This window comes from Eucyclogobius newberryi, unplaced genomic scaffold, assembly GCF_026437365.1.
Source record: "Eucyclogobius newberryi isolate DKJ021-1_F unplaced genomic scaffold, fEucNew1.0.hap1 SCAF_18, whole genome shotgun sequence".
Lineage (NCBI taxonomy): Eukaryota > Metazoa > Chordata > Actinopteri > Gobiiformes > Gobiidae > Eucyclogobius > Eucyclogobius newberryi.
In genome coordinates, this window is record NW_027315812.1 from 435,001 (window position 1) to 452,500 (window position 17,500).

Sequence of the window (17,500 nt, forward strand, 5' to 3'; positions counted from 1 at the left end):
TCGTCCAGATGAGGGTTAGGTTAGGGTTAGGGGGTTAGGAGTGGGTGTCTCTCATTCGTCCAGATGAGGGTTAGGTTAGGGTTAGGGGGTTAGGAGTGGGTGTCTCTCATTCGTCCAGATGAGGGTTAGGGTTAGGGTTAGGGGGTTAGGAGTGGGTGTCTCTCATTCGTCCAGATGAGGGTTAGGGTTAGGGGGTTAGGAGTGGGTGTCTCTCATTCGTCCAGATGAGGGCTAGGGTTAGGGTTAGGGGGTTAGGAGTGGGTGTCTCTCATTCGTCCAGATGAAGGTTGGGGTTAGGGGGTTAGGAGTGGGTGTCTCTCATTCGTCCAGATGAGGGTTAGGGTTAGGGGGTTAGGAGTGGGTGTCTCTCAATTGTCCAGATGAGGGTTAGGGTTAGGGTTAGGGTTAGGGGGTTAGGAGTGGGTGTCTCTCATTCGTCCAGATGAGGGTTAGGGTTAGGGGGTTAGGAGTGGGTGTCTCTCATTCGTCCCGATGAGGGTTAGGGTTAGGGAGTTAGGAGTGGGTGTCTCTCATTCGTCCAGATGAGGGTTAGGGTTAGGGGGTTAGGAGTGGGTGTCTCTCATTCGTCCCGATGAGGGTTAGGGTTAGGGGGTTAGGAGTGGGTGTCTCTCATTCGTCCAGATGAGGGTTAGGGTTAGGGGGTTAGGAGTGGGTGTCTCTCATTCGTCCAGATGAAGGTTAGGGTTAGAGGGTTAGGGTTAGGGGGTTAGGAGTGGGTGTCTCATTCATCCAGATGAGGGTTAGGGTTAGGGGGTTAGGAGTGGGTGTCTCTCATTCGTCCAGATGAGGGTTAGGGTTAGAGGGTTAGGGTTAGGGGGTTAGGAGTGGGTGTCTCTCATTCGTCCAGATGAGGGTTAGGGTTAGGGGGTTAGGAGTGGGTGTCTCTCAATTGTCCAGATGAGGGTTAGGGTTAGGGTTAGGGTTAGGGGGTTAGGAGTGGGTGTCTCTCATTCGTCCAGATGAGGGTTAGGGTTAGGGGGTTAGGGTTAGGGGGTTAGGAGTGGGTGTCTCTCATTCGTCCAGATGAGGGTTAGGGTTAGGGGGTTAGGAGTGGGTGTCTCTCAATTGTCCAGATGAGGGTTAGGGTTAGGGTTAGGGGGTTAGGAGTGGGTGTCTCTCATTCGTCCAGATGAGGGTTAGGGTTAGGGTTAGGGGGTTAGGAGTGGGTGTCTCTCATTCGTCCCGATGAGGGTTAGGGTTAGGGGGTTAGGAGTGGGTGTCTCTCATTCGTCCCGATGAGGGTTAGGGTTAGGAGTGGGTGTCTCTCATTCGTCCAGATGAGGGTTAGGGTTAGGATTAGGGGGTTAGGAGTGGGTGTCTCTCATTCGTCCAGATGAGGGTTAGGGTTAGAGGGTTAGGGTTAGGGAGTTAGGAGTGGGTGTCTCTCATTCGTCCAGATGAGGGTTAGGGTTAGGGGGTTAGGAGTGGGTGTCTCTCATTCGTCCCGATGAGGGTTAGGGTTAGGGGGTTAGGAGTGGGTGTCTCTCATTCGTCCAGATGAGGGTTAGGGTTAGGGTTAGGGGGTTAGGAGTGGGTGTCTCTCATTCGTCCAGATGAGGGTTAGGGTTAGGGGTTTAGGAGTGGGTGTCTCTCATTCGTCCAGATGAGGGTTAGGGTTAGGGGGTTAGGAGTGGGTGTCTCTCATTCGTCCAGATGAGGGTTAGGGTTAGGGGGTTAGGAGTGGGTGTCTCTCATTCGTCCAGATGAAGGTTAGGGTTAGAGGGTTAGGGTTAGGGGGTTAGGAGTGGGTGTCTCATTCATCCAGATGAGGGTTAGGGTTAGGGGGTTAGGAGTGGGTGTCTCTCATTCGTCCAGATGAGGGTTAGGGTTAGGGTTAGGGGGTTAGGAGTGGGTGTCTCTCATTCGTCCAGATGAGGGTTAGGGTTAGGGGGTTAGGAGTGGGTGTCTCTCATTCGTCCAGATGAGGGCTAGGGTTAGGGTTAGGGGGTTAGGAGTGGGTGTCTCTCATTCGTCCAGATGAAGGTTGGGGTTAGGGGGTTAGGAGTGGGTGTCTCTCATTCGTCCAGATGAGGGTTAGGGTTAGGGGGTTAGGAGTGGGTGTCTCTCAATTGTCCAGATGAGGGTTAGGGTTAGGGTTAGGGTTAGGGGGTTAGGAGTGGGTGTCTCTCATTCGTCCAGATGAGGGTTAGGGTTAGGGGGTTAGGAGTGGGTGTCTCTCATTCGTCCCGATGAGGGTTAGGGTTAGGGAGTTAGGAGTGGGTGTCTCTCATTCGTCCAGATGAGGGTTAGGGTTAGGGGGTTAGGAGTGGGTGTCTCTCATTCGTCCCGATGAGGGTTAGGGTTAGGGGGTTAGGAGTGGGTGTCTCTCATTCGTCCAGATGAGGGTTAGGGTTAGGGGGTTAGGAGTGGGTGTCTCTCATTCGTCCAGATGAAGGTTAGGGTTAGAGGGTTAGGGTTAGGGGGTTAGGAGTGGGTGTCTCATTCATCCAGATGAGGGTTAGGGTTAGGGGGTTAGGAGTGGGTGTCTCTCATTCGTCCAGATGAGGGTTAGGGTTAGAGGGTTAGGGTTAGGGGGTTAGGAGTGGGTGTCTCTCATTCGTCCAGATGAGGGTTAGGGTTAGGGGGTTAGGAGTGGGTGTCTCTCAATTGTCCAGATGAGGGTTAGGGTTAGGGTTAGGGTTAGGGGGTTAGGAGTGGGTGTCTCTCATTCGTCCAGATGAGGGTTAGGGTTAGGGGGTTAGGGTTAGGGGGTTAGGAGTGGGTGTCTCTCATTCGTCCAGATGAGGGTTAGGTTAGGGTTAGGGGGTTAGGAGTGGGTGTCTCTCATTCGTCCAGATGAGGGTTAGGTTAGGGTTAGGGGGTTAGGAGTGGGTGTCTCTCATTCGTCCAGATGAGGGTTAGGGTTAGGGTTAGGGGGTTAGGAGTGGGTGTCTCTCATTCGTCCAGATGAGGGTTAGGGTTAGGGGGTTAGGAGTGGGTGTCTCTCATTCGTCCAGATGAGGGCTAGGGTTAGGGTTAGGGGGTTAGGAGTGGGTGTCTCTCATTCGTCCAGATGAAGGTTGGGGTTAGGGGGTTAGGAGTGGGTGTCTCTCATTCGTCCAGATGAGGGTTAGGGTTAGGGGGTTAGGAGTGGGTGTCTCTCAATTGTCCAGATGAGGGTTAGGGTTAGGGTTAGGGTTAGGGGGTTAGGAGTGGGTGTCTCTCATTCGTCCAGATGAGGGTTAGGGTTAGGGGGTTAGGAGTGGGTGTCTCTCATTCGTCCCGATGAGGGTTAGGGTTAGGGAGTTAGGAGTGGGTGTCTCTCATTCGTCCAGATGAGGGTTAGGGTTAGGGGGTTAGGAGTGGGTGTCTCTCATTCGTCCCGATGAGGGTTAGGGTTAGGGGGTTAGGAGTGGGTGTCTCTCATTCGTCCAGATGAGGGTTAGGGTTAGGGGGTTAGGAGTGGGTGTCTCTCATTCGTCCAGATGAAGGTTAGGGTTAGAGGGTTAGGGTTAGGGGGTTAGGAGTGGGTGTCTCATTCATCCAGATGAGGGTTAGGGTTAGGGGGTTAGGAGTGGGTGTCTCTCATTCGTCCAGATGAGGGTTAGGGTTAGAGGGTTAGGGTTAGGGGGTTAGGAGTGGGTGTCTCTCATTCGTCCAGATGAGGGTTAGGGTTAGGGGGTTAGGAGTGGGTGTCTCTCAATTGTCCAGATGAGGGTTAGGGTTAGGGTTAGGGTTAGGGGGTTAGGAGTGGGTGTCTCTCATTCGTCCAGATGAGGGTTAGGGTTAGGGGGTTAGGGTTAGGGGGTTAGGAGTGGGTGTCTCTCATTCGTCCAGATGAGGGTTAGGGTTAGGGGGTTAGGAGTGGGTGTCTCTCAATTGTCCAGATGAGGGTTAGGGTTAGGGTTAGGGGGTTAGGAGTGGGTGTCTCTCATTCGTCCAGATGAGGGTTAGGGTTAGGGTTAGGGGGTTAGGAGTGGGTGTCTCTCATTCGTCCCGATGAGGGTTAGGGTTAGGGGGTTAGGAGTGGGTGTCTCTCATTCGTCCCGATGAGGGTTAGGGTTAGGAGTGGGTGTCTCTCATTCGTCCAGATGAGGGTTAGGGTTAGGATTAGGGGGTTAGGAGTGGGTGTCTCTCATTCGTCCAGATGAGGGTTAGGGTTAGAGGGTTAGGGTTAGGGAGTTAGGAGTGGGTGTCTCTCATTCGTCCAGATGAGGGTTAGGGTTAGGGGGTTAGGAGTGGGTGTCTCTCATTCGTCCCGATGAGGGTTAGGGTTAGGGGGTTAGGAGTGGGTGTCTCTCATTCGTCCAGATGAGGGTTAGGGTTAGGGTTAGGGGGTTAGGAGTGGGTGTCTCTCATTCGTCCAGATGAGGGTTAGGGTTAGGGGTTTAGGAGTGGGTGTCTCTCATTCGTCCAGATGAGGGTTAGGGTTAGGGGGTTAGGAGTGGGTGTCTCTCATTCGTCCAGATGAGGGTTAGGGTTAGGGGGTTAGGAGTGGGTGTCTCTCATTCGTCCAGATGAAGGTTAGGGTTAGAGGGTTAGGGTTAGGGGGTTAGGAGTGGGTGTCTCATTCATCCAGATGAGGGTTAGGGTTAGGGGGTTAGGAGTGGGTGTCTCTCATTCGTCCAGATGAGGGTTAGGGTTAGGGTTAGGGGGTTAGGAGTGGGTGTCTCTCATTCGTCCAGATGAGGGTTAGGGTTAGGGGGTTAGGAGTGGGTGTCTCTCATTCGTCCAGATGAGGGCTAGGGTTAGGGTTAGGGGGTTAGGAGTGGGTGTCTCTCATTCGTCCAGATGAAGGTTGGGGTTAGGGGGTTAGGAGTGGGTGTCTCTCATTCGTCCAGATGAGGGTTAGGGTTAGGGGGTTAGGAGTGGGTGTCTCTCAATTGTCCAGATGAGGGTTAGGGTTAGGGTTAGGGTTAGGGGGTTAGGAGTGGGTGTCTCTCATTCGTCCAGATGAGGGTTAGGGTTAGGGGGTTAGGAGTGGGTGTCTCTCATTCGTCCCGATGAGGGTTAGGGTTAGGGAGTTAGGAGTGGGTGTCTCTCATTCGTCCAGATGAGGGTTAGGGTTAGGGGGTTAGGAGTGGGTGTCTCTCATTCGTCCCGATGAGGGTTAGGGTTAGGGGGTTAGGAGTGGGTGTCTCTCATTCGTCCAGATGAGGGTTAGGGTTAGGGGGTTAGGAGTGGGTGTCTCTCATTCGTCCAGATGAAGGTTAGGGTTAGAGGGTTAGGGTTAGGGGGTTAGGAGTGGGTGTCTCATTCATCCAGATGAGGGTTAGGGTTAGGGGGTTAGGAGTGGGTGTCTCTCATTCGTCCAGATGAGGGTTAGGGTTAGAGGGTTAGGGTTAGGGGGTTAGGAGTGGGTGTCTCTCATTCGTCCAGATGAGGGTTAGGGTTAGGGGGTTAGGAGTGGGTGTCTCTCAATTGTCCAGATGAGGGTTAGGGTTAGGGTTAGGGTTAGGGGGTTAGGAGTGGGTGTCTCTCATTCGTCCAGATGAGGGTTAGGGTTAGGGGGTTAGGGTTAGGGGGTTAGGAGTGGGTGTCTCTCATTCGTCCAGATGAGGGTTAGGGTTAGGGGGTTAGGAGTGGGTGTCTCTCAATTGTCCAGATGAGGGTTAGGGTTAGGGTTAGGGGGTTAGGAGTGGGTGTCTCTCATTCGTCCAGATGAGGGTTAGGGTTAGGGTTAGGGGGTTAGGAGTGGGTGTCTCTCATTCGTCCCGATGAGGGTTAGGGTTAGGGGGTTAGGAGTGGGTGTCTCTCATTCGTCCCGATGAGGGTTAGGGTTAGGAGTGGGTGTCTCTCATTCGTCCAGATGAGGGTTAGGGTTAGGATTAGGGGGTTAGGAGTGGGTGTCTCTCATTCGTCCAGATGAGGGTTAGGGTTAGAGGGTTAGGGTTAGGGAGTTAGGAGTGGGTGTCTCTCATTCGTCCAGATGAGGGTTAGGGTTAGGGGGTTAGGAGTGGGTGTCTCTCATTCGTCCCGATGAGGGTTAGGGTTAGGGGGTTAGGAGTGGGTGTCTCTCATTCGTCCAGATGAGGGTTAGGGTTAGGGTTAGGGGGTTAGGAGTGGGTGTCTCTCATTCGTCCAGATGAGGGTTAGGGTTAGGGGTTTAGGAGTGGGTGTCTCTCATTCGTCCAGATGAGGGTTAGGGTTAGGGGGTTAGGAGTGGGTGTCTCTCATTCGTCCAGATGAGGGTTAGGGTTAGGGGGTTAGGAGTGGGTGTCTCTCATTCGTCCAGATGAAGGTTAGGGTTAGAGGGTTAGGGTTAGGGGGTTAGGAGTGGGTGTCTCATTCATCCAGATGAGGGTTAGGGTTAGGGGGTTAGGAGTGGGTGTCTCTCATTCGTCCAGATGAGGGTTAGGGTTAGAGGGTTAGGGTTAGGGGGTTAGGAGTGGGTGTCTCTCATTCGTCCAGATGAGGGCTAGGGTTAGGGTTAGGGGGTTAGGAGTGGGTGTCTCTCATTCGTCCAGATGAAGGTTGGGGTTAGGGGGTTAGGAGTGGGTGTCTCTCATTCGTCCAGATGAGGGTTAGGGTTAGGGGGTTAGGAGTGGGTGTCTCTCAATTGTCCAGATGAGGGTTAGGGTTAGGGTTAGGGTTAGGGGGTTAGGAGTGGGTGTCTCTCATTCGTCCAGATGAGGGTTAGGGTTAGGGGGTTAGGAGTGGGTGTCTCTCATTCGTCCCGATGAGGGTTAGGGTTAGGGGGTTAGGAGTGGGTGTCTCTCATTCGTCCCGATGAGGGTTAGGGTTAGGAGTGGGTGTCTCTCATTCGTCCAGATGAGGGTTAGGGTTAGGGGGTTAGGAGTGGGTGTCTCTCATTCGTCCAGATGAGGGTTAGGGTTAGGGAGTTAGGAGTGGGTGTCTCTCATTCGTCCAGATGAGGGTTAGGGTTAGGGGGTTAGGAGTGGGTGTCTCTCATTCGTCCCGATGAGGGTTAGGGTTAGGGGGTTAGGAGTGGGTGTCTCTCATTCGTCCAGATGAGGGTTAGGGTTAGGGGGTTAGGAGTGGGTGTCTCTCATTCGTCCAGATGAAGGTTAGGGTTAGAGGGTTAGGGTTAGGGGGTTAGGAGTGGGTGTCTCATTCATCCAGATGAGGGTTAGGGTTAGGGGGTTAGGAGTGGGTGTCTCTCATTCGTCCAGATGAGGGTTAGGGTTAGAGGGTTAGGGTTAGGGGGTTAGGAGTGGGTGTCTCTCATTCGTCCAGATGAGGGTTAGGGTTAGGGGGTTAGGAGTGGGTGTCTCTCAATTGTCCAGATGAGGGTTAGGGTTAGGGTTAGGGTTAGGGGGTTAGGAGTGGGTGTCTCTCATTCGTCCAGATGAGGGTTAGGGGGTTAGGGTTAGGGGGTTAGGAGTGGGTGTCTCTCATTCGTCCAGATGAGGGTTAGGGTTAGGGGGTTAGGAGTGGGTGTCTCTCAATTGTCCAGATGAGGGTTAGGGTTAGGGTTAGGGTTAGGGGGTTAGGAGTGGGTGTCTCTCATTCGTCCAGATGAGGGTTAGGGTTAGGGTTAGGGGGTTAGGAGTGGGTGTCTCTCATTCGTCCCGATGAGGGTTAGGGTTAGGGGGTTAGGAGTGGGTGTCTCTCATTCGTCCCGATGAGGGTTAGGGTTAGGAGTGGGTGTCTCTCATTCGTCCAGATGAGGGTTAGGGTTAGGATTAGGGGGTTAGGAGTGGGTGTCTCTCATTCGTCCAGATGAGGGTTAGGGTTAGAGGGTTAGGGTTAGGGAGTTAGGAGTGGGTGTCTCTCATTCGTCCAGATGAGGGTTAGGGTTAGGGGGTTAGGAGTGGGTGTCTCTCATTCGTCCCGATGAGGGTTAGGGTTAGGGGGTTAGGAGTGGGTGTCTCTCATTCGTCCAGATGAGGGTTAGGGTTAGGGTTAGGGGGTTAGGAGTGGGTGTCTCTCATTCGTCCAGATGAGGGTTAGGGTTAGGGGGTTAGGAGTGGGTGTCTCTCATTCGTCCAGATGAGGGTTAGGGTTAGGGGGTTAGGAGTGGGTGTCTCTCATTCGTCCAGATGAGGGTTAGGGTTATGGGGTTAGGAGTGGGTGTCTCTCATTCGTCCAGATGAAGGTTAGGGTTAGAGGGTTAGGGTTAGGGGGTTAGGAGTGGGTGTCTCATTCATCCAGATGAGGGTTAGGGTTAGGGGGTTAGGAGTGGGTGTCTCTCATTCGTCCAGATGAGGGTTAGGGTTAGAGGGTTAGGGTTAGGGGGTTAGGAGTGGGTGTCTCTCATTCGTCCAGATGAGGGTTAGGGTTAGGGGGTTAGGAGTGGGTGTCTCTCATTCGTCCAGATGAAGGTTGGGGTTAGGGGGTTAGGAGTGGGTGTCTCTCATTCGTCCAGATGAGGGTTAGGGTTAGGGGGTTAGGAGTGGGTGTCTCTCAATTGTCCAGATGAGGGTTAGGGTTAAGGTTAGGGTTAGGGGGTTAGGAGTGGGTGTCTCTCATTCGTCCAGATGAGGGTTAGGGTTAGGGTTAGGGGGTTAGGAGTGGGTGTCTCTCATTCGTCCCGATGAGGGTTAGGGTTAGGGGGTTAGGAGTGGGTGTCTCTCATTCGTCCCAATGAAGGTTAGGGTTAGGGGGTTAGGAGTGGGTGTCTCTCATTCGTCCCGATGAGGGTTAGGGTTAGGGGGTTAGGAGTGGGTGTCTCTCATTCGTCCAGATGAGGGTTAGGGGGTTTGGAGTGGGTGTCTCTCATTCGTCCCGATGAGGGTTAGGGTTAGGAGTGGGTGTCTCTCATTCGTCCAGATGAGGGTTAGGGTTAGGGGGTTAGGAGTGGGTGTCTCTCATTCGTCCAGATGAGGGTTAGGGTTAGGGGGTTAGGAGTGGGTGTCTCTCATTCGTCCCGATGAGGGTTAGGGTTAGGGGGTTAGGAGTGGGTGTCTCTCATTCGTCCAGATGAAGGTTGGGGTTAGGGGGTTAGGAGTGGGTGTCTCTCATTCGTCCAGATGAGGGTTAGGGTTAGGGGGTTAGGAGTGGGTGTCTCTCAATTGTCCAGATGAGGGTTAGGGTTAGGGTTAGGGTTGGGGGGTTAGGAGTGGGTGTCTCTCATTCGTCCAGATGAGGGTTAGGGTTAGGGTTAGGGGGTTAGGAGTGGGTGTCTCTCATTCGTCCCGATGAGGGTTAGGGTTAGGGGGTTAGGAGTGGGTGTCTCTCATTCGTCCCGATGAAGGTTAGGGTTAGGGGGTTAGGAGTGGGTGTCTCTCATTCGTCCCGATGAGGGTTAGGGTTAGGGGGTTATGAGTGGGTGTCTCTCATTCGTCCAGATGAGGGTTAGGGGGTTTGGATTGGGTGTCTCTCATTCGTCCCGATGAGGGTTAGGGTTAGGAGTGGGTGTCTCTCATTCGTCCAGATGAGGGTTAGGGTTAGGGGGTTAGGAGTGGGTGTCTCTCATTCGTCCAGATGAGGGTTAGGGTTAGAGGGTTAGGGAGTTAGGAGTGGGTGTCTCTCATTCGTCCAGATGAGGGTTAGGGTTAGGGGGTTAGGAGTGGGTGTCTCTCATTCGTCCCGATGAGGGTTAGGGTTAGGGGGTTAGGAGTGGGTGTCTCTCATTCGTCCAGATGAGGGTTAGGGTTAGAGGGTTAGGGAGTTAGGAGTGGGTGTCTCTCATTCGTCCAGATGAGGGTTAGGGTTAGGGGGTTAGGAGTGGATGTCTCTCATTCGTCCAGATGGGGGTTAGGGTTAGGGGGTTAGGAGTGGGTGTCTCTCATTCGTCCAGATGAGGGTTAGGGTTAGGGGGTTAGGAGTGGGTGTCTCTCATTCGTCCAGATGAAGGTTGGGGTTAGGGGTTTAGGTGTGGGTGTCTCTCATTCGTCCAGATGAGGGTTAGGGTTAGGGGGTTAGGAGTGGGTGTCTCTCAATTGTCCAGATGAGGGTTAGGGTTAGGGTTAGGGGGTTAGGAGTGGGTGTCTCTCATTCGTCCAGATGAGGGTTAGGGTTAGGGTTAGGGGGTTAGGAGTGGGTGTCTCTCATTCGTCCCAATGAGGGTTAGGGTTAGGGGGTTAGGAGTGGGTGTCTCTCATTCGTCCAGATGAAGGTTAGGGTTAGGGGGTTAGGAGTGGGTGTCTCTCATTCGTCCCGATGAGGGTTAGGGTTAGGAGTGGGTGTCTCTCATTCGTCCAGATGAGGGTTAGGGTTAGAGGGTTAGGGAGTTAGGAGTGGGTGTCTCTCATTCGTCCAGATGAGGGTTAGGGTTAGAGGGTTAGGGAGTTAGGAGTGGGTGTCTCTCATTCGTCCAGATGAGGGTTAGGGTTAGGGGGTTAGGAGTGGGTGTCTCTCATTCGTCCAGATGAAGGTTGGGGTTAGGGGTTTAGGTGTGGGTGTCTCTCATTCGTCCAGATGAGGGTTAGGGTTAGGGGGTTAGGAGTGGGTGTCTCTCAATTGTCCAGATGAGGGTTAGGGTTAGGGTTAGGGGGTTAGGAGTGGGTGTCTCTCATTCGTCCAGATGAGGGTTAGGGTTAGGGTTAGGGGGTTAGGAGTGGGTGTCTCTCATTCGTCCCAATGAGGGTTAGGGTTAGGGGGTTAGGAGTGGGTGTCTCTCATTCGTCCAGATGAAGGTTAGGGTTAGGGGGTTAGGAGTGGGTGTCTCTCATTCGTCCCGATGAGGGTTAGGGTTAGGAGTGGGTGTCTCTCATTCGTCCAGATGAGGGTTAGGGTTAGAGGGTTAGGGAGTTAGGAGTGGGTGTCTCTCATTCGTCCAGATGAGGGTTAGGGTTAGAGGGTTAGGGAGTTAGGAGTGGGTGTCTCTCATTCGTCCAGATCAGGGTTAGGGTTAGGGGGTTAGGAGTGGGTGTCTCTCATTCGTCCAGATGAGGGTTAGGGTTAGGGTTAGGGGGTTAGGAGTGGGTGTCTCTCATTCGTCCAGATGAGGGTTAGGGTTAGAGGGTTAGGGTTAGGGGGTTAGGAGTGGGTGTCTCTCATTCGTCCAGATGAGGGTTAGGTTTAGGGGGTTAGGAGTGGGTGTCTCTCATTCGTCCAGATGAGGGTTAGGGTTAGGGTTAGGGGGTTAGGAGTGGGTGTCTCTCATTCGTCCAGATGAGGGTTAGGGTTAGGGTTAGGGGGTTAGGAGTGGGTGTCTCTCATTCGTCCAGATGAGGGTTAGGGTTAGGGGGTTAGGAGTGGGTGTCTCTCATTCGTCCAGATGAGGGTTAGGGTTAGGGTTAGGGGGTTAGGAGTGGGTGTCTCTCATTTGTCCAGATGAGGATTAGGGTTAGAGGGTTAGGGTTAGGGGGTTAGGAGTGGGTGTCTCATTCTTCCAGATGACTACAACTGAATCTTTTTCAAATCGACTTTAGTTTATTTGCCATTTGCAGTTAAAAACCACATTAGAAAAATGAGTAAAAAAGCCTAAAGCGCAAAACAAGACATAAAAACAACCACACAATTTTTTTTGTGGCCGTTAGAGGTTATTTTTTCCAAAACGGGTTAAGGTGGGAATGCGGTGGGCAGAGGGTACTACTGAAGGCCACCTCACTACCCTAGGGGGAAGTGCAGAGGCAAATCTTATCCACATGCACATTGAAATCACCTGTAATGACCAAACCATCAAAGTCTGTGCGACTGAAACGTCTCAGTCAAAGTGCTGGAGAGGCTTGTATAAAACAATGAAGAGAATGAGGGTCACCTGTGGGTCGTTATTTCATCTCTAAAAACTGCACAGACTCCGCCCCCGTTTTTTTGTTTTCTCGTGTTTCAGATTCAAACTTAAAATTGAGTGGAGCCGATTCTGTCAGAACTACATTTCCTGTGTTTTTGTCAAGCCATGTTTAAGTTAAAAACACAAAATCAAGATTATAAGAAGAAATAGAACTATGAATTAAGAGTGATTTGTTACATAAGGATCTGACATTTAGCACAGCAAGTTTCAGACGAGTTTCAGTGGAACTGGGCTTTATCTTTTCACATATGAATCACATTTCTCAGATTGGGCCTGACTCGCCTTTTGTTTTCCCATCTGTGTGATGTGACACAGAAATAACACTAGGGGTCCTGGATAGCTGGTCCTGGTCTAGTCCTGGTCTAGTCCGGGTCTAGTCCGGGTCTAGTCCTGGTCTAGTCCGGGTCTAGTCCGGGTCTAGTCCTGGTCTAGTTCTGGTCTAGTCCTGGTCTAGTCCGGGTCTAGTCCTGGTCTAGTCCTGGTCTAGTCCGGGTCTAGTCCGGGTCTAGTCCGGGTCTAGTCCGGGTCTAGTCCGGGTCTAGTCCTGGTCTAGTCCTGGTCTAGTCCGGGTCTAGTCCTGGTCTAGTCCTGGTCTAGTCCTGGTCTAGTCCGGTTCTAGTCCTGGTCTAGTCCGGGTCTAGTCCGGGTCTAGTCCTGGTCTAGTCCTGGTCTAGTCCAGTTCTAGTCCGGGTCTAGTCCGGGTCTAGTCCTGGTCTAGTCCGGTTCTAGTCCTGGTCTAGTCCGGTTCTAGTCCTGGTCTAGTCCTGGTCTAGTCCGAGTCTAGTCCGGGTCTAGTCCGGTTCTAGTCCTGGTCTAGTCCGGTTCTAGTCCGGGTCTAGTCCGGGTCTAGTCCGGGTCTAACCCTGGCTCTGTTCTCAGGTATGTTCTGATCAGTCGCACTTCAGTCTGGAGTGATGATCTGCGCATCAAGTTTCTCGACGGATTTGAGGCTTTTTTGGAGCTTCTGCGCTGTATGCAGGTAACTCCGCCCCCTGTGCAGGTAACTCCGCCCCCTGTGCAGGTAACTCCGCCCCCTGTGCAGGTAACTCCGCCCCCTGACTCTAACCCTGTTAGAGTCAGGTTAATGATACTATTGGCAACAAAGTTTGATTTTGTGTTGTCTATATATACAATGTCGCCCCCTAGGGCATGGATGAGGTGGTGTTTAACATTGTGTGTCGCCCCCTAGGGCATGGATGAGGTGGTGTTTAACAGTGTGTGTCGCCCCCTAGGGCATGGATGAGGCGGTGTTTAACAGTGTGTGTCACCCCCTAGGGCATGGATGAGGTGGTGTTTAACAGTGTGTGTCACCCCCTAGGGCATAGATGAGGTGGTGTTTAACAGTGTGTGTCACCCCCTAGGGCATGGATGAGGTGGTGTTTAACAGTGTGTGTCACCCCCTAGGGCATGGATGAGGTGGTGTTTAACAGTGTGTGTCACCCCCTAGGGCATGGATATGGTGGTGTTTAACAATGTGTGTCGCCCCCTAGGGCATGGATGAGGTGGTGTTTAACAGTGTGTGTCACCCCCTAGGGCATGGATGAGGCGGTGTTTAACAGTGTGTGTCACCCCCTAGGGCATGGATGAGGTGGTGTTTAACAGTGTGTGTCACCCCCTAGGGCATGGATGAGGTGGTGTTTATCAGTGTGTGTCACCCCCTAGGGCATGGATGAGGCGGTGTTTAACAGTGTGTGTCACCCCCTAGGGCATGGATGAGGTGGTGTTTAACAGTGTGTGTCACCCCCTAGGGCATGGATGAGGCGGTGTTTAACAGTGTGTGTCACCCCCTAGGGCATGGATATGGTGGTGTTTAACAATGTGTGTCGCCCCCTAGGGCATGGATGCGGTGGTGCGACAAGTCGGGCAGCACATTGAGATGGAGCCAGAGTGGGAGGCGGCTTTCACTCTGCAGATGAAGCTCACAACCATCACCACCATGATCCAGGACTGGACCAGGACGGACGTAAGGCTCAGAACCGGCTTTGAATCAGGTTTAAAGTGGAGCTGAACCGGGTATAAACCAGGACTAAAGTGGGGCTGAACCGGGTATCAACCAGGTCTAAAGTGGGGCTGAACCGGGTATAAACCAGGTCTAAAGTGGGGCTGAACCGGGTATCAACCAGGTCTAAAGTGGGGCTGAACCGGGTATCAACCAGGTCTAAAGTGGGGCTGAACCGGGTATAAACCAGGTCTAAAGTGGGTCTGAACCGGATATAAACCAGGTCTAAAGTGGGTCTGAACCGGGTATAAACCAGGTCTAAAGTGGGGCTGAACCGGGTATAAACCAGGTCTAAAGTGGGGCTGAACTGGGTATAAACCAGGTTTAAAGTGGGGCTGAACCGGATATAAACCAGGTCTAAAGTGGGGCTGAACCGAGTATAAACCAGGTCTAAAGTGGGGCTGAACCGGGTATCAACCAGGTCTAAAGTGGGGCTGAACCGGGTATAAACCAGGTCTAAAGTGGGGCTGAACTGAGTATAAACCAGGTCTAAAGTGGGGCTGAACCGGGTATCAACCAGGTCTAAAGTGGGGCTGAACCGGGTATAAACCAGGTCTAAAGTGGGGCTGAACCGGGTATCAACCAGGTCTAAAGTGGGGCTGAACCGGGTATAAACCAGGTCTAAAGTGGGTCTGAACCGGATATAAACCAGGTCTAAAGTGGGGCTGAACCGGGTATAAACCAGGTCTAAAGTGGGGCTGAACTGGGTATAAACCAGGTTTAAAGTGGGGCTGAACCGGATATAAACCAGGTCTAAAGTGGGGTTGAACCGAGTATAAACCAGGTCTAAAGTGGGGCTGAACCGGGTATAAACCAGGTCTAAAGTGGGGCTGAACCGGATATAAACCAGGTCTAAAGTGGGGCTGAACCGGGTATAAACCAGGTCTAAAGTGGGGCTGAACCGGGTATAAACCAGGTCTTAAGTGGGGCTGAACCGGGTATAAACCAGGCACTTAAAGAACTAATGCAGGATTATGGTTAGTTTTGTTGTGATGAGATATGTGATGTCATAATCTCAGAAGGAGGCGGGGCCTATGCAACTCTATGAGAAATTTACAGTTTTGGAAAAAAATCTTAACTCCACAAATGTTTGTCCTTAACATGATTAGCTTGATTTTGGTTCCACAAACTTGTCATATTAATCTTTTAGATTAAGATTATAATCCAAACACCACAAGATAAAGATTATAATCCAAACACAAGTGTCGGCTTCAGACGTTTGTTTGGGAAAAGAAACGCTCAAGTTTGAACTGGAGACGATCGAATGTTTTCATGTTTGATCGAATGTTCATACGTTTATGATTGTAGTGTTTGTTTCAGGAGGGTGTTCTGATATTTTAAATATTATACTTGTATATTTCAGGAGCGTGTTCCAGGGTTCAGAATAAGCGGTATCGCAAAATGCAACGCGATTTCTCTCAAATGTGATGCATTCCTCAGAAAAAAAGTGTTTTTGTTTTGCAGCTTTTGCGATACAAAAATGTGTCACTTGTATCACCAAAGCTCCTAAAAGTACTGACATGACACATGTAGGACGCCATGTGGACATGACACATGTAGGACGCTGTGTTGTCATGACACATGTAGGACGCTGTGTGGACCTGACACACGTAGGACGCTGTGTGGACATGACACATGTAGGACGGCATGTGGACATGACACATGTAGGACGCTGTGTTGTCATGACAAATGTAGGACGCTGTGTGGACATGACACATGTAGGACGCCATGTGGACATGACACATGTAGGACGCTGTGTTGTCATGACACATGTAGGACGCTGTGTGGACCTGACACACGTAGGACGCTGTGTGGACATGACACATGTAGGACGCTGTGTGGACATGACACATGTAGGACGCTGTGTTGTCATGACACATGTAGGACGCTGTGTGGACCTGACACACGTAGGACGCTGTGTGGACATGACACATGTAGGACGCCATGTGGACATGACACATGTAGGACGCTGTGTTGTCATGACACATGTAGGACGCTGTGTGGACCTGACACACGTAGGACGCTGTGTGGACATGACACATGTAGGACGCCATGTGGACATGACACATGTAGGACGCCATGTGGACATGACACATGTAGGACGCCATGTGGACATGACACATGTAAGAAGCTGTGTTGTCATGACACACGTAGGACGCTGTGTGGACCTGACACACGTAGGGCGCTGTGTGGACATGACACATGTAGGACGCCGTGTGGACATGACACACGTAGGACGCTGTGTTGTCATGACACACGTAGGACGCTGTGTGGACATGACACACGTAGGACGCTGTGTGGACATGACACACGTAGGACGCTTTGTGGACATGACACACGTAGGACGCTGTGTGGACATGACACACGTAGGACGCTGTGTGGACATGACACACGTAGGACGCTGTGTGGACATGACACATGTAGGACGCTGTGTGGACATGACACACGTAGAACACTGTGTGGACATGACACATGTAGGACGCTGTGTGGACATGACACACGTAGAACACTGTGTGGACATGACACACGTAGGACGCTGTGTGGACATGACACACGTAGGACGCTGTGTGGACATGACACATGTAGGACGCTGTGTGGACATGACACACGTAGGACGCTGTGTGGACATGACACATGTAGGACGCTGTGTGGACATGACACACGTAGGACGCTGTGTGGACATGACACACGTAGAACACTGTGTGGACATGACACATGTAGGACGCTGTGTGGACATGACACATGTAGGGCGCTGTGTGGACATGACACACGTAGGACGCTGTGTGGACATGACACAGACACATGTAGGACGCTGTGTGGACATGACAAATGTAGGACGCTGTGTGGACATGACACATGTAGGACGCTGTGTGGACCTGACACACGTAGGACGCTGTGTGGACCTGACACACGTAGGACGCTGTGTGGACATAACACACGTAGGACGCTGTGTGGACATGACACACGTAGGACGCTGTGTGGACATGACACACGTAGGACGCTGTGTGGACATGACACACGTAGGACGCTGTGTGGACATGACACATGTAGAACACTGTGTGGACATGACACATGTAGGACGCTGTGTGGACATGACACATGTAGGACGCTGTGTTCATGACACATGTAGAACACTGTGTGGACATGACACATGTAGGACGCTGTGTGGACATGACACATGTAGGACGCTGTGTGGACATGACACATGTAGGACGCTGCTGTCTCAGATGGAGTCTGAAAGTGGGAGGAGCCACAGGTCAATAACTCTAAACAGTGAATGATCAAAATTGCTTTTTGATGGTAAAACAAAGGGGAGAAGATGTGACAGCGTCACGGATTCAGTCGTAGGCGTAATAAAAGGACCATTCACTGTCAAAATATTCATATTTACAGTGTCACGTGACACGACCTCGTTTTAACAATCAGATATGTATTTTGGGCTCAGCCAATCACACGCTCCGAATGTGCTGCCGAGACGAGTGTTTAGGGACCGTCATCAAATAGCAAAAGGAAAAATGGAATGGAAGGTGAAATAGAGCGTTACAATTTGAATAAGACATAAAATACACCCTGATGGAAACACCACGGCAACATTTATGTTTCCATCAGACACTTCAGACATATTTTTTGTGAGTGTAAAGACAATTAATATGTAAATGAGACTTATGCAAATAGTCATCTGATGATGATGATGTGGAAGTAAGTTGTAAATTAAAGCCGCAAGCGGCAATGATCGGCCCTCGCCACGCCGCCGCCGCTACGCCGGCACGCCGCGAGAGGAGGGGGCGTGGCTAACGCGCCCCAACGGTCCTTTTATTACGCCTACTACTGAATCTTCTCCCCTTTGTTTTACCATCAAAAAGAAATTTTATTTTGAAATCTTGGCAAAATGTGCCGCA

General features: G+C 51.7%; 1 protein-coding gene across 2 annotated transcripts in view; it reads left to right on the forward strand.

The window, feature by feature from the left end:
- Positions 1-17,500, forward strand: part of ubr2 (ubiquitin protein ligase E3 component n-recognin 2) — a 111,206-nt gene that overhangs the window by 24,607 nt on the left and 69,099 nt on the right. For both annotated transcript variants that reach the window (XR_011927684.1, XM_072450369.1), the window contains exons 13-14: positions 12,482-12,581; positions 13,437-13,565. Coding sequence is in view for 1 of the 2 variants with exons in the window: in XM_072450369.1 (XP_072306470.1) it covers positions 12,482-12,581; positions 13,437-13,565 (229 nt within the window). In the remaining variant the exon portion in view is untranslated. The remainder of the gene's footprint in view (positions 1-12,481; positions 12,582-13,436; positions 13,566-17,500) is intronic.